This window comes from Scyliorhinus torazame, chromosome 4 (genome assembly GCF_047496885.1).
Source record: "Scyliorhinus torazame isolate Kashiwa2021f chromosome 4, sScyTor2.1, whole genome shotgun sequence".
Classification (NCBI taxonomy): domain Eukaryota; kingdom Metazoa; phylum Chordata; class Chondrichthyes; order Carcharhiniformes; family Scyliorhinidae; genus Scyliorhinus; species Scyliorhinus torazame.
Window position 1 is genome coordinate 68,762,223 of NC_092710.1, and position 23,232 is coordinate 68,785,454.

General features: G+C 45.9%; 1 protein-coding gene across 1 annotated transcript in view; it reads left to right on the top strand.

The window, feature by feature from the left end:
* LOC140410290 (NACHT, LRR and PYD domains-containing protein 3-like) overlaps positions 1-23,232 on the top strand; it is a 71,925-nt gene that overhangs the window by 24,090 nt on the left and 24,603 nt on the right. The window contains exons 5-6 of the mRNA XM_072498269.1: positions 4,646-6,383; positions 17,862-17,948. Coding sequence (XP_072354370.1) covers positions 4,646-6,383; positions 17,862-17,948 — 1,825 coding nt within the window. The remainder of the gene's footprint in view (positions 1-4,645; positions 6,384-17,861; positions 17,949-23,232) is intronic.

Sequence of the window (23,232 nt, forward strand, 5' to 3'; positions counted from 1 at the left end):
TGCATCGCTTGCATTGCCTGCATGGCTCTCTCTTATCTGCTCGTTACGTTCGAATTTGGAACAGGGGGCCAAGGTGGTGTGGTAGATGAGGGTACGGCTTGCGCTAATTTCCGAAATACCTACTGCCGATAGATTTTTTGTTGAGTCAAAACTATCAGTTTTGCCTTATAACCCTGTTAGTTACGCATGCATATACACACTTCCGAATTGTGAATTATTAACCAGAACCGCTTGAACACTTGTGGGTTTTTTTTTTGTTTCCGATTGGATTCTAATTCAAAATGTTGGGGTTCTCCCGGAGTGGTTTTCCACTTCTAGATCAGGTCCCGTCAGGATGTCGCCAATTATGTTGCTCTTTTTAACCTTAGTCTATTGGCTCTGATTATGTCACCTTTGCTCACGAGTCGCCAGGTATCTTTATGATACCGCCACGTTGTTCAAGTTCAGGTTATGATTAATAATACAGCACACCGCTTAGTAAGGATTAAAACAACGGTCATTTATTATATACAACAAGCAATATTAATACCCTAATACTACTTTCTATAGAATAAAACTATCACTACTGGCCAATACTTAACTTAGGAAGAGCCCACCAGGTCAGGGAAACGAATGGCTTGTCCAATCAGATCTGGCTCGCGGGATTCAAAAAGCTGCTACAGGTCGGTGGCTAGGTGTCTCTACCGGATAGCGATCGCTGGATTCAAACTTACTGTTGCCGGTGGCTGTTCTTGCGAAGGTCTCGAGCAGGCGAAGAGGAGAGAGAGAGAGAGAGATCTGAACTTTGACCTTCTTCACTTTTATAGGGCCCAGGGGCTTCCCGCCTCCCGGGGCGGCCCTTGACCCTGAGTCCCAAGTGATTGGATCTGTCCCCAATCTCTGGGGTCGATGTGTCCAATGGTGAGGCGATTCCTCGATCGGGGGGTGGTCGCTCACCTGTCTTTGTTTCGGCCACTGCAGGCGCCGACAGGTCTGGCCTGGTATTCAATTGCTAATATGTTGTAATTGTTCCCGGGGATAGCCGATTTAACTGTGGATGTCTGAGTAGATTAGCTGCAAACAGTCCTGAATGCAACTGCGGATACCTGGGTTGATGGGCTGTTGATAGCCCTGAGTATCGATCTGGGCTACCTTCCCAGAGCTGAATATGCAAAACTGTCTGCAGCTGCCTGCTTGTGTCTTCTTGGCTGCTTTTCCCAGCAGTCTTTCGGGTTAGCCGTTTTAAACTGGGTTTTGGCCAGATTAATCGGAACGCAGCCATTTTCCATGGCTACACACTTAATCCTGCTTCCCCCAACATTTCTGGTAGGTTGTTTGTATCCTCATTTGTGAAGACCAAACCAAATTATGTATTTAGTTGCTCAGCCATTTCTTTGTCTCCATTGTAAATTCCCCTGTTTCTGACTGTAAGGGCCCTACATTTGCCTTCACCAATCTTTGTCTCTTCGTGTACCTAGAGAAACGTTTACAGTTAATTTGTATGTTACCTGCAAGTTTCCCCTCATTCTCTATTTTCCCCATTTTAATCAATCCCTTGGTCCTCCTTTGCTTAATTCTAAACTGCTCCCAATCCTAAAACCTTGGGTTTTCTTGGCCAATTTAAATGCTTCTTCCTTGAATCTAATACAATCTCTAATTCCCCTTGTAAGCCATTGTTTGGCCACCTTTACCTTTTACCTTTGTGCCAGACAGGAATAAAGAATTATTGCAGCTGCCCCACATGCACTCCTTGAATGTTTACCATTGCCGATCCATGGTCAGCCCTTTAAGTAACATTTCCAAATCGAACATAGCCAGCTCGTGCCTCATATCATCATAGTTTCCTTCATTAAGATTCAGGACCCTAGTCTCAGAATCAACTACTTCACTCTCCATTTTGATGAAAAATTCTATCATATTAAGGTCGCTCATCTCCAATGGATCACTTGGTTGCCAATGATTCGATTCTCATTACACAGTACCCAGTCATGGATGAGCTGTTCTCTAGTTGGTTTCTCAATGTATTGGTCCAACAAATCATCCTGTATGCACTCCATGCATTCCTCCTCTACGGTATTATGACTAATTTGAGTTGCCCAATCTGTATACAGATTGGAGGGGGATATGTGTCCCATCTATCACCCCCTGGACCTGAGGCAAGTAAATCCCTCTGCCCGAGCACCCTGGTGGGCTTGGTCCAGATGGATCTACTTCCAGGATATCATTCTCTCCATACAGTTTTCCTCTGCTCCGAATTGGCACGTGCATTTAAGCTTCCATGCAATCTCTCAGGTTTACTGCCTCACCTACAGAACAGGCTGTATTAAAGTGTCACCAACCTTTGGAGCACCTCAAATGTCTGGCTCCTAACTAGCTGACTTCACCAAGCTATGACTTTAACCTGGAGCCGTTCTCTGACTCTTTTTTTAGTGTTGTGATTCCAGTTATTTGTCCTTTGGCTTCAGTCTTTCTGGGACTCCTCTTTTCATTCCCTGGTTTGTAGAACTACCTGTTCTTCAGCTTCTTGGACTTGCATTATGTCCCTTGTTTTGCCTCTGCTGACAGTTTCTGTGAAAGCTGTTTTCTTCTCAGACATCTATTTCAACTGATTATGCTTTTCGGTTTGGGTCCCTGGTTGTTGAGCAACTGCTGAGTTTTTTTTTTAACCTCTATAATTGCTTTTATATGGCCTTAATTACAACGCAGGCACAGTTTGAAATGAAGCCAAATCCTACAGACATGATGGCACATGAGCTAACTAAAGTTTTAACCCTTTCTGATACAGAAATACAAAATGAATCTTGCTTAAAGCTATACCCTATTTCTAATACCCTCAAATACAAATAGATTATTTAAAACTACCTTTGCCTGAAACTTCTGCTACACACAATGCAGCTTTAAAATAACACAAATATAATCAATGTGATAAATAACCTACTGGAACGTGAAGCCACACTCTTCCCAACCCTGACCAGGTTTTATGTGAGAAGTGAAGTGTTTCCGAAAAGGGACAGTTAATGGGACAGTTAATGGAACAGTTAATGACCAAATAATGTTTTAGCCATGCTCTCCATATTCCCTGCCGAGAGAAAACTAAAATAAAACCCATCTGATTTACTAATGCCCTTTAGGGAAGAAAACCTGTGTTCCTCACCCGGTCTGGCCGACATATGACTTCAGAGCCACAGCAATGTGGTTGACTCTTAATTGCCCTCTGAATGACTGAGAAAGCCACTCGGTTCAAGGGAAATTAAGGATGGGCAACAAATGCTGGCCCAGTCAGAGACACCCACATCCATGAATGAATGAAAAAAAAGTTCCTTTCACCATCCTCCACCAGCTTCTCTGCATACATTGTAATCAACCCCTCTGCCCCACACACTCTTTCATCAACCTCTCTTCACACATGCTGTAATAAACCCTTCTCTCCACACATCACCACACCCTCTTCAAATACTATGATAAGCCACTCTCCCCTTCCCTTTTGCAATCAGCCCTTCTTCCCCCTCCCTTTTAAATGCACATTATAATCGGCCCTCTCCTCTTCCCATCTAACACTGTAATCTGCCCCTCTTTCATTCCCCCACCCTATTCCCAGGTCAAACTGTAATCAGCTCCCCCTCACACCCCCAGCCAATACACAGTGGGTGAGATTCTCTGGCTTCTGTGCTGTGTGTTTCTCGGTGGCACGCTGTTTTCTGGCATCGGGAATCTCTATTGCTGCGCTTGTCATTACCACTTCCCATTGAAGGCATCCCACGCCACTGTGAAAACCACTGGCAAAGGTGCCCTGCCGGCAGGAACGGAGAATCCCAATTACTGGAGAATTCTGGCTAGTGTAATTGGTCCTTTGCTTTTGATCCAGCAGAGTCATGAAGTCATTAGCCTGGAGTAAGAAGCTGTCCAATAGGTAGATTGGAACAGAGATGCAACAAAGTTAAAAGTTGCAACTCGCCTGAGCTACATAACCTCCCAGTCTTATCTGCAACACCGGACATGTCATTCAGTCACTGAGTTATATGTATCTGTATCCACAGCCAAGGTGATGCATAAATAACTAAAATCTGCTCACTAATCATGTTTCGTAAGATTTGAGAGCACTTTGGGTTCAAAATATGGACCTAACTGTTTGACAGCATCGATGCAGAGTGTCCGGGACTGTCCTGCCAATGCCTGCCAGTCCCCTCTCCACTGTCACCCTTGCTGCCCTGCAAGAGGGGAGCTCGTGATCCCAAACATGATGACTCTGACTTCAGGATCCGCAGTTTGGGAACCGCACAATGGAACCTCTATTGCCTTCCAACCAGAATGAGGTGAGGATTTGCAATTATATGTTTATAGCTCAGGGCAGGCTGGATGGTTTACCCATCAAAATATCTTGTGATGAAATATCTTGTGAGAAAGGTGAAACTTTCTCTCTGATGATTAATACAATCCGGCTTCTCATGATGTATAAATAACTCATTACAGATCCTCATTATTTACTTTCAAGCAACAATTCCAATAACTGAGGTTTAACATCTATGCTCACCCCTTTTGAAGCTATCAATTAAATCTTGTGTCATTTTAATGAATGCTGAAACAGATGTTGCTTCCATGTTTCCTGTGATATTGGGCATCAATTTAGCTAACATTGACAACCACGTTCTGTTTGTTCTAATTGAAGCTGTCCAACAGAAACACAAAGATACACTTCGGAGACAAACTAAAACACTGAGAGTGAACACAATCCTAATAAAGGAGAAGGTTAAGATTTTCCAGCTGGTTGATCGATACGCTGAGCTAACGGTCATTTCTACTGTTCGAGATCGGACACTTGTAGAACATGAACTGCTGGCAAGAGGCCGAGACCATGAAGAGTGGAGAGAGAAACATCTCCGGAAAGAGCTGGAAAAAGTCCGAACTGATCAACTGTTTCAGAGCAACTTTTTCTGTAGAAAATCCAATTCTGGAATATCAGCAGTAGTGAGTGGAGTCCCAGGAATTGGAAAAACAACAATGGTACAAAAGATTGTTTATGACTGGGCCTTTGGGAAAATATACCCACACTTTCAATTTGTTTTCAGCTTTAAATTCCGGGATTTGAACACTGTTAACTGTAGAATAAACCTGAGGAATTTGATACTGGACGAGTATCCTTACTTTGGGAATGTTCTGGGAGAGATCTGGAAAAACCCAGCGGGATTGCTGTTTATATTCGATGGGTTGGATGAATTTAAGGACAAGATTGATTTTGCTGACATTCGGAGAAATACGGAACCTGAGTCCGTGTGCACAGATCCTGAATTTCAGTGTGAAGTGTCTGACATTGTGTACAGTTTAATACAGCACAAACTGCTCCCAGGATGTTCAGTGCTGGTGACCAGCCGCCCCATTGCATTACATCTACTGGAAAAGGCTGAGATCAGTGTCTGGACTGAAATCCTGGGATTTGTTGGTGATGAACGGAAGGAATATTTCAACAAGTTTTTTGAAGATCAGGAAGTGGCAACAGCTGTTGTCAACTACGTGGAGGAGAACAAGATCCTGTACACCATGTGCTACAACCCTTCCTACTGCTGGATCCTCGGCCTGTCACTGGGCCCCTTCTTTACACAAAGAAGCAAGAAACAGCAGCAAGTTCCCAAGACCGTCACCCAACTATATTCCTACTATATTTATAACATTCTGAAAAACCATGGCCGAGAGATTGAAAATCCTCGTGATGTGTTACTGAAAATTGGGGAGATGGCCTTCACAGGAGTCTCCGAGAAGAAGATTGTGTTTAGAAATGGAGATTTGATCAAGTACAATCTGCAATCTTCCCAATTCCTGTCTGGGTTCCTGATGGAACTTTTGGAGAGAGATGATTCTGCCCAGAGTGTGGTTTACACATTCCCACACCTCACTATCCAAGAGTTTGTAGCTGCACTCGCACAGTTCCTGACTCCAGATCCCGGGGACATTGGGAAGCTCCTCAGTGAAGCCCATAGCGAGGAAGATGGGCGATTTGAAATATTTCTCCGTTTTGTTGCTGGTCTCTCCTCCTCACAGTCAGCTTGGCCATTGGAGAGGTTTCTGGGCCCATTTTGTCATCAAACAATCAAAAGAGTGATTGACTGGGTAAAGGATAAGTTAGAAAGACAGAGTGGGAACACCATGAGAGAAACTGGTAAAAGAAACCTCCTGAACACATTCCACTTCCTGTTTGAGTCTCAGAATACTGCACTGGCTCAGGAGACAGTGGGATCTGCGAAAACAATTCAATTCTGTGGATTTCGGCTGACTCCGATTGACTGCGTAGTCCTCGCTCATGTTATTGAACTCAGCAATACAGTGCAACATCTCGACCTAGAAGACTGCTACATTGAGTGTGAGGGACTCAAGCGGCTCATGCCCATTCTGCACAGATGCCACGAGTTGAGGTAACTGCTTATTCGGTCCATTGCTTGCATTTTCATTGTTCAGTAACCATTTACTATGTCACTGTCAGTAAAGAAAATGCCTTCTAGTTCAAGTGAAGAGAGGCAGAGTCAGAAAATCTTTATTCAATAAGATGACTAAAATTAAAATTTAATTAAAATTCCGCGGTGGAAAATAAGAATGATGTCTTTGCAAACAAGTTGTTGGTTTGCTTTGTTGCAACTTAATTTGAGCATGGAACTACAATGAAAGAAACAGAAAAGGAAAAGAAACTGAATATTCTAAGCGTAGATAACAAAGTAATTTTAAATGCTAATAATTTTTGATGTCAACAGTAAACTGTACGAATCGTAAGCAAAAATATGTCCAACATCTCATTATAAGTAATCAAATGATTTCTGGCAGGGAGGTTGAGATATCTGAAAGTTAGATAATTGGGAAAGATTATGGCTGGGATTCTCCGAAATCCCGGACAAGTGTTGATGCCAGTGTAAACACCGGAGTGGTGCACGCCGGCGTCAACGGGCCTCCTGGCCCAGCGATTCAGGGGGCCAGCATGGCACCGGAGTGCTCCACGCTGCTCCGGCGGCGATACGTGGCCCTGGACTGGCGGCGCAGGTCGGCGCATGCGCGCGACGGCCATCTCCGCGCCGGCGCATGGTGGCCATTTCTGTGCCAGCGCCGCACAACATGGCGGAGCCCTACAGCGGGCCCACGCAGAAGGAGGTAGGCTCCCTCCAGATCGTGGGTGCCCATCGATCAGTAGCCTCCGATTGCGGGCCAGGACACCGTGGAGGCCCCCCTCCGCCCCCTCCACCAGGAAGGCCACCGTGGGCACGGGTCCGAGCTCCTGCCGGGTGGTACCAGGTTGGAACTACGCCGGCGGGACTCGGCAGGAATTTGGTCGGTCGACCACGGGGAATTGCCGCGGGGGCCCCTTTCAACGGCCCCCGACCAGCGCTGCGTTGACCGTGCGGGCGCGATTGTCTGCGATTTTCCGGTCGCGACAATCGCGACCCGGCATCAGAGTGGTGTGGCGGGAATTTCCCGCAACACTGCCGATTCTCTGACCCGGCGCGGGCTTGGAGAATCCCGGCCTATCTTTTTAAGTCTAATTATTGAAAATCGTTCCCAACTCTGTTCATTACATGAGAAAACCTACTGCTGTTTTAAATGCTCAAATTATTTCGTTAGCCGTTTATACCCAGGATGCAGACACACACTGGACAACTGTGAAGAATTTCTTCGTATCCATATCATCAACTGGTTCCACCAAATAGTGGACAATTTCCATTAAAACTGTCAGTTTTAGGATTTTCCAATAATCTGTTTAATATGCGAGGATTATTTGGGAGTTTATTTTGTTAGCACTGCTGTCTCATGACTCCGAGGGTCCGGGTTCGATCCCGGCCCTGGATCCCTATCTGTGTGGAGTTTGCACATTCTCCCAGTATCTGCGTGGGTCTCAACCCCACAACCCAAAGATGTGCAGCCATTGAAAATTGCCCTTTAATTGGAAAAAAATAATTGGGTACTTTAAATTTATTTTAAAAAATCAAACAGTAACCACACCAATATTTAATGATGCGCCTGTTTAATGGGGGATAAGGTGATTGACACAGCTCCCCAATAAACTCAGCGAATTGGGATATTTCAATTTTTTAAAGGGACAGCATAACTTTTCTTTGTTGCTTAAAATCCAGAGGAGTGGCTTTTACAGCAGCGGTTAGCAGCTTCAGTATAATTCACCCTGAGGTAAATTACAGGATTACGAAGCACAGGGAATCACTGCTTTATCAGTTAATCCTTGGAAAATTGTGTAATTCTCAAAACATCCTGGTGTTAAGAAACAACAGAAATGAGGGCCAGGATTTTGAGGATGGTGGGGTTTCAAAGAAAGAAAGAACAAAGAAAAATTTCAGCAAGGATCAGCCTTTCGGCCCTCCAAGCCTGTGCCGATCCAGATCCTCTATCTAAAACTGTCGCCTATTTTCTAAGGATCTATATCCCTATGCTCCCTGCCCATTCATGTATCTGTCTACATACCTCTTAAATGACGCTATCGTGCCCGCCTCTACCACCTCCGCCGGCAATGCATTCCAGGCACCCACCACCCTCTGCGTAAAGAACTTTCCACGCATATCTCCGTTAAACTTTTCCCCTCTCACCTTGAACTCGTGACCCCTAGTAATTGAGTCCCCCACTCTGGGACAAAGCTTCTTGCTATCCACCTCTCTGTACCTCTCATGATTTTGCACCTTCTCCAAAGCATCCACATCCTTTTGGTAATGTGGCGACCAGAACTGTACACAGTATTCTAAATGTGGCCGAACCAAAATCTTATACAACTGTAACATGACCTGCCAACTCTTGTACTCAATACCCCTTCCGATGAAAGAAAGCATGCCGTATGCCTTCTTGACCATTCTATCGACCTGCGCAGCCACCTTCAGGGTACAATGGACCTGAACACCCAGATCTCTCTGTACATCAATTTTCCCCAGGGCATTTTCATTTACCGTACAGTTCGCTCTTGAATTGGATCTTCCAAAATGCATCACCTCGCATTTGCCCGGATTGAACTCCATCTGCCATTTCTCCGCCCAACTCTCCAATCTATCTATATTCTGCTGTATTCTCTGACAGTCCCCTTCACTATCTGCTACTCCAACCAATCTTAGTGTCATCTGCAAACTTGCTAATCAGACCACTTGTACCTTTCTCCAGATCATTTATGTATATCACAAACAACAGTGGTCCCAGCACGGATCCCTGTGGAACACCACTGGTCACAGTTCTCCATTTTGAGAAACTCCCTTCCCATCATCTGACCTGTTTGTGTAGAACACATCACCGTTGATGCTGCCTGTCCCACAATCATTTGACACTCCATGTATCAATTTGCTGAAGGTGGGACTGCCATCCCTCACTCAGGATGAAGTTCCACATAAAAGAGATACTGACCAATCAGACTGTAGTGACAAATGCTGCAATGGACAAACCTATGCCCTCAGAGTCCAGGACCAGGTGTAAGCTTTGGTGAACTTCGGGAGTTGTGGGGAAGTTAGGTTGGGGGTGGGGGGGTTGGGGAGGGGAGGTTAGCCAGCAGACTAGGTTGGGGCCTTTGTAGAGTAGCAGGGTGTGGGGGACGGGGATGGGGAGGGAAGCGGTGCAGGAGGGCTTGTAGGGACCAGACCTATTTTGGGATGGTGGTTAAAAGGCAGCTGCTGCCCCCCCCCACCCCCAATTTCCTGCCAGAGAACTGATCAGGCTTACATTTACTGCTGCCCCTGGCCAGCCTGAAAATTGATGTTGAGTGGGGAACAAGCAGAAGTGGTCAATAATTGGCCACTTAAGGACCTCAGCTGATGAAAAGGCAGATGGACCAAAGCCTGCCCCTTTGCGGCCTTGTGGAGTACGTGGACCATGTCTATATAGGTTGATTTAGACTGCACCCCATTTTCAGTTCCTTACAAAACTTTGTATTATAGTTTTGTTTAACTTCAGCCCCACACGCCTGATCTGCGTGTACCTGGTGCAGAGAAGGGTGGGAAGGAGGAGGACCTCCTCATGATCTTTCTCCTGGACCTGGCCAAACTTGCTATCAACAGGTCCAGGCAGCTGGTGACTGAATGGGTCATCCGATCCAACTGTCTGCCGCTTTGTCTTGTAACCTGGTGTCTCTCTTGTGGGAGCACATGGAGTCCACCATGTGGTCCACCATCAAGGTCTTCCATGCGTACTGTGTGGATTGGGGTGCCTTAACGACCCACTTAATCACATTTTGATTTTATATTTTAGGTTTCATTTGTGATTTTCTGTTTGTTTCAGGCAGTATCCTTTGAAAGGACTGCCCCTTTTATTTGTCCCTAAGTTCATTTGATTTTTAGTTGGTTTTAACCCAAAATAAGGTAAGGCCAGATAGGCTGATCTAGGCTTTGGCCAAACCAACTTAAAATTGCTGAGAGTTTTGGGTGGGCTGAGGCGAGTGGGAAGGCGATCCCTGCCTATAAACCCATTCTAAAAGTTTGCCCAAGATTAGTTTCCCAATACCTGGTGGGGCCAGTCACTGATCTTCAGAAGGGTAATTCTGCGAATCAGAGAATCAGACCAGACTGAATGACATTTACAGCAGCAGCAACTTCCCTTGCTGCACACTCCTTCCTCTTGGTTCCTGAACTGACCAGCTTTATTTATACTAGGAGTTTACTAATGGTTTCTCCGCCCCCCTCATTGGGGAAGCTCATACTCCCACAGGATTGTGGGATTGTCATTAGTCCCCAGCCAATGGTAAGTAGGCAGGTTATAACACTAAGAAAAGGGATGAGGATCTAAAAAGTGATTTTAGGGAGTTAGGTTGGAAGCTAAAGAGCAGGACAAGCAGAGTAGTGATCTCAGGATTGCTCCCGGTGCCACGTGCAAGTGAGGCATGGAACAGAGAGCGAGTGCAGCTGAACACGTGGCTACAGGGTTGGTGCAGGAGGGAAGGCTTCAGATATGTGGATCATTGGGATGTCTTCTAGGGAAGGTGGGACCTGTACATGAAGGACGGATTGCACCTAAACTGGAGGTGCACCAATATCCTGGGTGGGAGGTTTGCCAGAGCTCTTCGGGAGGATTTAAACTAGTTTGGCAGGGGGATGGGAACCAGAGCTATGGATCAGAGGATAGAGCAGCTGTTGAACAGGTAGAAATAGTATGCAGCGAGTCTGTGAGGAAGGATAGACAGTTCATAGGGCAAAGTTGCACTCAGTGAAAGGGTTAAAGTGTGTCTGTTTCAATGCAAGGAGTGTCAGGAATAAGGGAGATGACCTTCGAGCATGGATCAGTACTTGGAACAACAATGTTGTGGCCATTACGGAGACGTGGATTTCACAGGGGCAGGAATGGTTGTTCGATGTTCTGGGGTTTATGTGTTGTCAGAAGAATAGAGAGGGAGGTAAAAGGGGGGGGGGTGTCACTGTTAATTAGGGAGTGCATCACAGCTACAGAAAAGGAGGTAGTTGAGGAGGGTTTGTCTACTGAGTCAGTATGGGTGGAAGTCAGAAACAAGAAAGGAGCAGTCATTTTATTGGGAGTTTTCTGTAGACCCCCCCAATAGCAGCAGAGAGACAGAGGAACAGATTGGGCGGCAGATCTTGGAAAAGTGCAGAAGTAACAGAGTTGTTGTCATGGGTGACTTCAACTTCCCTAATATTAACTGGAACATCCTTACTGCAAATGGTTTGGATGGTGCAGATTTTGTCAGGTGTGTACAGGAAGGTTTCCTGACTCAATATGTAGATAGGCCGACTGGTGGGGGGGGGGGGGGGGAGGGGGGGGCATATTGGACTTGGTGCTCGGCAACGAACCAGACCAGGTGTCAGATGTCTCACTGGGAGAGCATTTTGGTGACAGTGACCACAACTCCTTGACCTTGACCATAGTCATGGAGAGGAATAGGAACAGACAGTGTGGGAAGGAATTTAATTGGGGGAGGGAAAATTATACTATTATTTGGCAGGAGCTGAGGAGCATAAAGTGGGAACAATTGTTCTTGGGGGAATGCACAACAGTAATGTGGGGGTTGTTAAAGGAGCACTTGCTGCGAGTGCTGGATAGTTTAGTCCCACTGAGACGTGGGAGAAATGGTAAGGTGATGGAGCCTTGGATTACAAGAGAAGTTGAGCTTCTAGTCAAGAGGAAGAAGGAAGCTTGCATAAGGTTGAGGAAGCAAGGATCTGGCACGGATCCATAGGGTTACAAGTTAGCCAGGAAGGAACTCAAAAATGGACTTTGGAGAGCTCAAATGGGGCATGAAAAAGCCCTGGTGGGAAGGATTAGGGAAAGCCCCAAGGCGTTCTACACTTACGTGAGAAATAAGAGGATGATCAGAGTGAGAGAAGGGCCGATCAGGGATAGTGGAAGGAACTTGTGCCTAGAGTCTGAGGACATAAGGGAGGCCCTAAATGAATATTTTGCTTCAGTATTCACGAGAGAGAGGGACCTTGTTGCTCATGAGAACAGTGTGAACCAGGTTAATAGACTGGAACAGGTTGATATTAAGAAAGAGGATGTGCTGGAAATTGTGAAAAGCTTCAGGATAGATACGTCCCCTGGGCCTGACGGGATCTCCCCAAGGTTACTACGGGAAGCGAGGGAGGAGATTGCTGCGCCATTGGCGATGATCTTTGCGTCCTCACTCTCCACTGGAGTAGTACCGGATGATTGGAGGGAGGCAAATGTTGTTCCTCTGTTCAAGAAAAGGAATAGGAAAATCCCTGGGAATTACAGACCCAGCAGTCTTACGTCTGTGGTGAGCAAAATATCGGAAAGGATTCTGAGAGATAGGATTTATGATTATTGAGAAAAACATAGTTTTATTAAAGATAGTCAGCATGATTTTGTGAGGGGCAGGTCATGCTTCACAAGCCTCATTGAATTCTTTGAGGATGTGACGGGGCATATTGATGAAAGTGAGGCAGTGGATGTGGTGTATATGGAGTTCAATAAGGCATTTGATAAGGTTCCCCATGGTAGGTTCATTCAGAAATTGAGGGGCATGGGATACAGGGAATTTTAGCTGTCTGGTTACAGAACTGGCTGGCCGAAAGAAGACAGCGAGTGGTAGTGGATGGAAAGTATTCCGCCTGGAGGTCGGTGACCAGTGGTGTCCCGCAGGGATGTGTTCTGGGACCTCTGCTATTTGTGGTTTTTATAAATGACTTGTATGAGGAAGTGGAAGGGTGGGTAAGTAAGTTTGCCGATGACACGAAGGTTGGGGGAGTTGTAGATAATATTGAGGGTTGTTGCCGGTTACAACAGGGCATTGACAGGATGCAGAGCTGGGCTGAGAAGTGGCAGATTGAGTTCAACCTGGATAAATGTGAAGTGATTCATTTTGGAAGGTCGAATTTAAATGCTGAATACAGGGTTAAAGGCAGGATTCTTGGAAGTGTGGAGGAATAGAGGGATCTTGGGGTCCACGTACATAGATCCCTCAAAGTTGCCACCCAGGTTGACAGGGTTGTTAAGAAGGCGTATGGTGAGTTGGCTTTCATTAACAGGGGGATTGAGTTTAAGAGCTGCGAGGTTTTGCTGCAGCTTTATAAAACCCTAGTTATACCACACTTGGAATATTGTATCCAGTTCTGGTTGCCTCATTATAGGAAGGATGTGGATGCTTGGGAGAGGGTACAGAGGAGATTTACCAGGATGCTGCCTGGAATGGAGGGCATGTCTTATGAAGAAAGATTGAGGGAGCTGGGGCTTTTCTCACTGGAGTGAAGAAGGAAGAGAGGTGACTTGATAGAGGTGTATAAGTTGATGAGAGGCATGGATAGAGTGGATAGCCAGAGACTTTTCCCCAGGGCGGAAATGGCTGTCAAGAGGGGACATTGTTTTAAGGTGATTAAAAGAAGGTATAGGGGAGATGTCAGAGGTAGGTTCTTTACACCGAGAGTGCTGGGTGCGTGGAATGCACTGCCAGCAGAGGTGGTGGAGTCTGAGTCATTAGGGACATTTAAGTGATTCTTGGGCAGGCACATGGACAGAAGTAAATTGAAGGGGTGTAGGTTAGATTAGGATAAATGGTCGGCACAACACCGTGTGCCGAAGGGCCTATCCTGTGCTGTACTGTTCTATTAATCCCAAATAAATTTAATTTTCAGTGACAGTAAAATCTACACAGTGGTTTCTTACGTTGCTTCCATGTTTCCTGTAATATTGGGCACAACATTTGACTCAGATCAGAGTTTTTACTCAATGAGGGAAACAAGGACAAGAGCAAAATACAGAATGAGGAATAAGCAAAATGACAAGCAGAGAAATCAAGGGCCAGAATAAAACAGGGTCACCGTGATAAATTAAGGGAAGGCGATAAGTATTGTTAAAAAGACAAGCCGAAAGGCTTTGTGCCTTCATGTGCGGAGCATTTGCAATGAGGTGGATGAATTAATCGCACAAATAGTTGTAAACGAGTATGATATAGTAGGATTGCAGCTACAGGGTGGCCAGGGGTGGGAACTGTACATTGAGGGGTATTCAATATTTTGGAAGAACAGGCTAAGAGGAAAAAGCGGTGGGGTTGTATTGCTGGTTAAAGAGGAAATTAATACAACAGTGAGGAAATGTATTAGCTCTGATAATGTGGAAGCGGTGTGGGTAGAGTTGAGAAACACGAAGGGGCAAAAAAATGTTAGTGGGGGTTGATAAAACTGAAGTGGTGATGTTGGGGATGGCACTAATCAGGACATTAGAGACACATGCGTTAAAGAAATATCTGTAATTATGGGTAACATTAAGCTCCATATAGGTTGGGCAAATCAAATTAGTAACAATACCAGAGGAGGTATTCCTGGAGTGTGTACAGGATGATTTTCTGGACCAATGCATTGAGAAACCAACTCGAGAACAGGCCATCCAAGACCAGGTATTGTCTAATAAGACAGGAATAATTAACTCTGGCGGCACGGTGGCACAGTGATTAGCACTGATGCCTCGTGACGCTGAGGACCCGTGTTGGATCCCGGCCCTAGGTCACTGTCCGTGTGGAGTTTACACACTCTCCTCGTGTCTGCGTGGATCTCACCCCCACAACCCAAAGATGTGCACGGTAGGTGGATTGCCCTTTAATTGGAAAAGAAAGAATTGGGTACTCTAAATTTATATTTAAGAAAAAGGAATACTTGGAAATCTAATTGTGCGAGGCCCCTTGGGGATGAACAACAAGAATATGACAGAATTCATCATCAAGATGGAGAGTGGCATAGTTGATTCTGAGACAAGGGTCTTGAATATAAATAAAGGAAACTATAATGTATGAGGCACAAGTTGGCAATGATGGATTGGGGAAAGTTACTTAAAGGGATACTGTTGGATAGGAAATGGCAAATATTCAAGGTGCATTGGTGAATTGCAATGATTATGTATTCCTTTCTGGTGCAGAAGTAAAATGAGAAATGTGGCCAAACCATGGCTTACAAGGGAAATTAGGGATAACATTAAATCCAAGGAACAGGCATACAAAATTGGTCAAAAAAACCCAGTAGACTTGAGGATTGGGAGCAGTTTAAAATTCAGCAAAGGAGGACAAAGGGATTGATTAGGGAGGGGGAAATAGAGTACAAGAATAAGCTTGCGGGAAATATAAAACTGACTGTTAAAGCTTCTATAGGTATGTTAAGAGAACGAGTGATGAAGACAATGAAGGCTGATAAATCCCCAGGGCCTGGTAATCTACATCCCAGAGTACTAAAGGAAGTGGCCCTAAAAATAATGGATGCATTGGTGGTCATCTTCCAAAGTCGATAGAATCCTGGAACAGTTCCTGCAGATTGGAGGGTGCCTAATGTAACTCCACTAAAAAAGCGAGGTCGAGAGAAAACTGTGACTTGGGAACCAATCAGCCAGATGCTGGTAGTGGGCAAAATGAACTCCAGTCCATTATAAAAGGTTTAAATGTACAGCACTTGGAAAACAGTGGCAGGATCAGACAGAATCAGCATGGATTTGTGGAAATCATGCTTGACAAATCTACTGGAATTACTCGAAAATGGGTTTATTTAGATTTTCAAAAGGCTTTCGACAAGTTCCACATAGAGGTTAGCATGTAAAAGTAAAGGTCATGGGATTAGGGGCATTGAGATGTATTGAAAACTTGTTGGCAGACAAGAAACAAATAGGAATAAATAGATATTTTTCCAAGTAGCAGGCATAGACTATTGGGGTACTGCAGGGATCTGTGCTGGGACCCCTCCCTGTTGTTCACAATGGGGAGGGAACTTAATGCAATATTTCCAATTTGCAGATGTCACAAAGCTGGATGGAAGGATGAGCTGTCAGGAGGATGCAGAGATGGTTCAGTGTGATTTGGACAGGTTGAGTAAGTGGGCAAATGCAGTGCAAGGTGGATAAATGTGGGATTTTCCACATTAGTAGAAAAACAGGAAGGCAGATTATTATCTGAATGTCTATAGATTAGGAGAGGGGAATGAGCAATGAGACCTGGGTGTCCTGTACACCAGTCATTGAATGTAAACATGCAGCTACAGCAGGCGGTAAAGAATGCAAATGGTATGTTGGCCTTCATTGCGAGAGGATTCAAGTACAGGAGCAAGGATGTCTTGCTGCAATTATACAGGGCTCTGGTAACACTACAGCTGGATATTGTGTGCAGTTTTGATGTCCTTATCTGAGGAAGGATGTTCTTGCTATAGAGGGTGTGCAGCAAATGTTTACCAGACTGATTACTAGGATGACATGACTGACATACGAGGTAGATTGAGCCAGTTTGGATTATATTCGCTGGAGTTCAGAAAACTGAGGGGTAATCTAGATACCTATAGAATTCCAACATTTGGAAGATCGAATACAGGTAGGGAATATACAATGAATGTATAGAACCTTAGTTACGCCACACTGGAGTATAGTGTTCAATTCTGGTCGCCACACTACCAGAAAGATGTGGAGGCTTTGGAGAGGGTGCAGAAGAGATTTACCAGGATGTTGCCTGATATGGAGGGCATTAGCTATAAAGAGAGGTTGAATAAACTCGGTTTGTTCTCAGTGGAACGTCGGAGGTTGAGGGGCGACTTGATAGAGGACTACAAAATTATGAGGGGCATAGACAGAGTGGTTAGTCAGAGGCTTTTTCGCAGGGTAGAGGTGTCAATTACTAGGGGGCATAGGTTTACGGTGCGAGGGGCAACATTTATAGGAGATGTACAAGGAAAGTCTTTCACACAGAGGTTAGCGGGTGCCTGGAACCCGCTGTCAGAGGGGGTGTTGGAAGCAGGGACGATAATGACGTTTGATGCGTGTCTTCACAAATACATGAATAGGATGCGAATAGAGGGATATGGACCCCAGAGGAGTAGAAGATTTTAGTTTAGACGGGCAGCATGGTTGGCGCATGCTTGGAGGGGCGAAGGGCCTGTTCCTGTGCTGTACTTGTCTTTGTTCTTTGTTCTTTTTGTAGGACTAGACAAGGTAGAAGCAGGGTAAACATTTAGGACTGAGATGAAGAGATATTTCTTCACCCAGAGCATGATCAGCCTGTGGAATTCACTATCACAGAAAGCAGTTGAGGCCAAAATGTTGTATCTGAAGGACCTGGACATAGCTCTTGGACTGAAAGGATCAAAGTATATGGGTGGGAAGCCGGGAACGGATTACTGAGTTGGATGATCAGCCATCATCATGATGGCGGAGCCAGCTTGAAAGGCCGAATGGCCTACTGCTCCTATTTTCTATGTTCCTCCCTCAGGACAACCAGCAGCCTCAGTGATGGCTGCCAGGCGAGTTCAATGAGTTCACACTTCATCTGACTCCCTCTGGCTCTAAGAGAACAGGAAACCATAACAAGTAATGGTTTGTCCATGCAAAAATAATAACTTTAATCAGTTTCTCACCAGCATCTGAAAATAAACCCAGCTCCTGTTTCTCACCTCCGTGGTGAAAATGGAGACCATTGTAATGTGTTTCTTACTCTCTATGTTTAGACTGAGTCGCAATAATCTGGGAGATTCAGGAGTGAAACTACTCTCTGCGGCTCTGAGGAATCCGGACTGCAAAATACAGGAACTGCGGTAAGTACCAGACTGTGTGAGATTATGTTCATGACAACTGGATGTCTTGACAATGTATGTAAATTATCAGTATCAGAAGTAATGGGGGCAGTGTTCACCCTTGTTCATTGGCAGAGAGAATGGTGATGTGGGTGTAAAATCCGGAGAGAATCGGGAAATGCGATCATCTCTGGAGAGATCATAATGCGGCGGGATTCTCCACTGCCCGACGCCGATATCCTAATTGCCGATTGGACGGAGAATCCTTTCCGACGCCAAAATCGGGGGTGGCAGCGGTGTGACGCCGGTTTTTGAGTCTCCGCCTCTTCCTAAATGCCATCATTGCGTTGCATTGAAATGGCATTGACGTGTCATCGGAAGGTCCTCCTGCAATGCTCCGCCCCCGATGGGCTGAGTTCCTGACCGCGCGGTTGGCGTGTGGTCTGAGCGGTTAGGAACCCGGCGTGGCAGCTGCGGACTGTGTCCAGCGCCGCCACACTTGGCTGGGATCCGTGCCACTGGCCCGGGGTGGCTTACCCGAGGGCTGCGGGGACTGGTGGGGGGTGGCCAGGGGGTAACCTGTGGGGTCGCATTTGTCGGATCGGGTCCGCGCATGGCTGGCACCATGTTGCATGGCGTGGCCGCTGCAGGTCGTCGCCGTGCGCATGCGTGGCCAGGGACCCGACCATTCTCCAGCCATTTTTGGTGCATGAGCCGGGAGTTTCACTCGCCACTGCTGCTAGCCTCTCACTGGTCCCTGAATCGGTGAGAGTTTTGCGCCGGTTTTGACGTCCTAAAACGCCCGCAATTCTTCATTTCAGCCGGCACTTAACCGCTGAAACGGAGAATCCAGCTCCTTGCTTTCCGATTTTCCATGTCCCTTGCCGATGACAAGGGGCTGGATTCTCTGCTGGCGGGATACTCTGTTGTGCCAGCAGCGCCCCACGCCCAGGGATTTCCTGTTGGCGTGGGGTTTCCCATAATGGGAAACCCCTTTTGCTGGTTGGCAGGATGGAAAATTCCGCTGTGGGCAGGGACGCGCTGGCGGGGAGGAGAATCCCACCCCATTTTAATTGACTTGAATACATATTAATATGATTACTCAGCTCTCCCCAACACTCCACCACGTGATCCACCATCACTGAATATTTAAACCTCGCTAACGTGATGTCACTTCCGCGAGGTTTACAGCAGCTTTTTAAAACCAAGGTTCAGTCGAGGAGATCCATCTGGGGTCACAAAGTTAAGTTTTACCGCTGGGGGGAGGAGGGACATGCCCAAGGTAATGCCAACTTGTTCCAGCGGGAAGTACTGGGGCGGGCCCTAATGGGAGCACCATGGAGAGGTTTCTAGTTTTGTGTGGCAGGTGGGGGGGGGGGGGGGGGGGAGGAGGGGACTGGGGGGTGGCGGTAGGGGAGAGCGGGCAGTGAGGGGGAACTTGCAGGCATGGGAGAGAGTGGGCAATGTTCCGTTGGTGCCTCGGTGGAGGGGGTTGGTTGGGGATACCCCTGAGTACTGTGCTGGGGGTGTGGGAGCTCCTGATACCATACAGAATTGAGATAAGGGTGTTATTTTTAATTGTAATTGGGGTGCCCATTAAGACGGCGCCTTTATCTCTGTGGAGCAGGGTGCCGGCTCTATCAGGTCCCGCTCCACCAGGGTGATGACATAATCCCCACCCAATCTCTTTTTTAGTCAGAGAGGCTCAAGATCTGGAGAGAAAACTGATCCATGCAGCCGCAGAGCTTCATGCTGGTTTTCAGTCTGAGCCTGGCACTTTGAAAAGGCTTTGGTAAGATTCCACCCACTATTATTAATAACACGGAGTATCAGTAATAATAATATTAAACAGTGGGGTGAAACACAGACATGGGCGGAGATGCAAAACAGGACAAGTCATATATGCTGGTTGTCATTGTAGCACCTGACTTTGTGCTTTGATAACTATATGTTAGTGCCTTTGCAGTGAGATTTCTGCTCCTACTGCTGCATCAAAAGGATATGCTTCAAAGCTACAAATGCTGATCATGGTCAACCTTCTCAAACTACCTGCAGGTTTGACACAGTTGACCACATCATCCTCTTCCAACACATCTCCTTCATCATCCAGTTGGGTGGGATTGCACTCGTCTGGTTCATCCGCTAGTAGCCAGAGAATTTCCTGTAATGGCTTCCTTTTGTGCGCATAATCATTATTACCTTTTGTATCCCCCAAGAATCTATCCTTGGCTCCATCCTATTTTGATCAACAAGCTGTTGATTAGCAACATCATCTGAGAACGTAATCTGAAATTCCACCTGTACACTGATGCCATCCAGCTCTACTTTTCCCCCATGTCTCTTGACCTCTCCACCACATCGGCTTTTCTTTTGGCTTCAGCCTTTGCCAAATAATTCACTCCAGTCTCCAGAGTTTCTGTTTCCATGTTCTTCACTAATGATTAGCTGCTTCTGACCAAGACCGATACCAACCTCAGTGGCCAATTGACACTGGCATGAATTCTAAATTCCAAACCCATCACTAAGCCAACATCGTTCCACCTTGTCGCATCCTCTTACCTCTGCCTCAGCCAATCTCATCACTGCCTTTGATAACTCAGTCTTGACTATTACAAAGTTCTCTTGAACATTCACTCACCTTGCTCCGTCCGCAAACTGGAGCTCATGTAAAAGTCTGCAATGTTCATCCTAATTCCCACCAAATCACGTTCACCTATCACCCGTGTATTCAATGACTGGCATTGGCTCCTGGTCCATTTATGCCACAGATTTGAAATTCTCACTTTTGCTTTCAAAAACCTCCAAGAGCTAACCCTTCCCAACTCTCCGTCTCCTCCAGTCTGCAACCCTCAAGAGATACTGCAAACCTCCAGTTCTGACCTTTTGTTCATCTCTAATTTCCTTGCTCCATCATTCTTGGCCAATCCTTTAGCTGACTGTATGCCACACTCTGAAATTTCCTCACAAAATCTCTCCATCTCGCTACTTGAGATTTTCCTGCACATGCACCTCCGTGCTGTGGTTTAATGCCTCCTTATGTGGATCACTCTCATACTTGGTGCATTGTTCACTCAAATTACTCAATTTGGGACACTTTATGGCTTTAAATAAGAATATAAATCTAATTTGAACAAAAGACTGTATTGGGAAATAACATTTTTTTTTGTTTTTTCTACAATTAAGGGGAAAATCAGCATGGCCAATCCACCTACCCTGCACATCTTTGGCTTGTGAGGGTGAGACCCATGCAGACATGGGGAGAATGTGCAAACTCCACATGGGCAGGGACCCAGGGCCAGGATTGAATCCGGGTCCTCGGTGCCGTGAGGCAGCAGTGCTAAGCACTGCGCTATCATTCCGCCCATATTAGGGAATAACAACATTGTTTTAAAATAGATTAATTTTGAAATCCTGGTTACTTACGAAGAGAATAAATCCACAATAACCCATATATTGTTTAAATAAAGAGGACATTTCCCTATACAAGAGTCAGCAAACTAAATATTCCATCTGTGTTACGCTCGAACATTCAGAATTGACATGAGGTGAACAAGAATTAACATATAATCTGTGGCTGAATACCCTGCAAACTACACCTTAAATTACCAACTCCAACAGGACGCATCCCTCATATTTCTCAGCAAACCTCCCAGATATCAGTGATCACTCTGAGTCACATCAATTCTTTAATACCCCAATATCCTGACAAGGTATTTCAGCTCTCTTTTGAGGTTATAGCTTCTTTTTTCCCTCAGCACAGCTCTAACTCAGTCTGGAAGCCATCTTACCTCTCCTGGCTGCAAAGTCTTGTCAGCCAATTGAACAACAGCTCAGATAGCCCAATATCTGCTCACTTCCCAGCCCTCAATCACTTCATTCAGTGTCCAACTGGATTGACAGTCTGCTCCTCAGCATCTAACCTGCTGCACGATCCTAGATGTACTGCTTGCTACAGGCTTTTCTTAACTCAAAATGCCATATTCACATATCAGAAAGTTTCACTTCAGTTTTAATGAGCTGAGAACTGCTCGAAGGCTTCTCTGAAACCCAACTCCGCAGGAATATGGAGCTGTCACTACTCCAGGGCTTCACGGAATCCCACTCCCCAGCAGCATGGAGCTATCACTGCTCTAGGACATCTCTAATGGCCAACGTCCCAGCACCATAGAGCTTTCACTTCTCCAGGGTGTCACTGGGACCCCACACCCCAGCAGCATGTAGCTATGACTGCTTCAGGGCTTATCTGAGCCCCAGCTGCAAGGAATTGTCAATATTGTGCTGTGGACTAACCTTCTCACACATGGGCTTGTTTTCTCTCAGGCAAGAAAAATAACCCAGTAGCGTGCTTGCTCCTTTCGCCTTCAAACTCTGAACCGATGTTTGCTTTCTCACTAAATGAAAGTTTTAAGCCATCTTTGCGCCGTTTTGCTCTCTGTGCTTGCGCCACAGCCCCAGGCATGCTGGGTAATCTAATGCTCAGCCTCTGTCCACCCATCTCCCAGTTGTACATCACTATCACTTCCCACTCCACCCACAGCACAACCCAGAGTGGTAGACAGCAGTGTCAGATTCCTTTATAACAAACAGAAAATAATCAGCAGGTCAGCGAGCAACTTTGGGAGCACTGGTGAAATGGCAGCAAAAGCTGTCTGGTGGAGATTCTGACGTGTTCATGTTGCAAGCAGATCTTAGCTGAGGTGACTGGTCTGCAGGGAAGAGATTGTGCTTTAAAGGGAGGAAGTGGTGCAATGGTATTGTTGCTGGGCTGGTAATCCAGAGACTCAGGGTAATGTTTTGGGAGTCCAAATCTGACCACAGAAGATGGTGGAATTTGGATTCAAAAGACAATATAACATAGAATAGTATGTCTCCCAGGTGGGCATCTGCCAGACTCATCCATTAAATAACCCATGATGATCATGGGAACATGTTGGCCCGATCCTCTCTTTCAGTTTTAAGTAAATTCCACTGCTCTGATGTCGATTTTAAAAAAAAATTTAGAGTACCCAATTCATTTTTTCCAATTAAGGGGTAATTTAGCGTATTCAGCGAAACCCACACAAACACGGAGCGAATGTGCAAACTACACACGGACAGTGACCCAGAGCCGGGATCGAACATGGGATCTCGGTGCTGTGAGACTGCAGTGCTAACCACTGAGCCACCGTGCTGCCCAAGATTTTTAGTTAACTTTGGACATATTCTGTCTTATTTTATTAGAATAGGCCCTTCCTCAATGAAGAACCTTAATTTCCGGTCTATCTTTGTCCCTTTCCATAACTACCTTAAATTGTACTGAGTTATG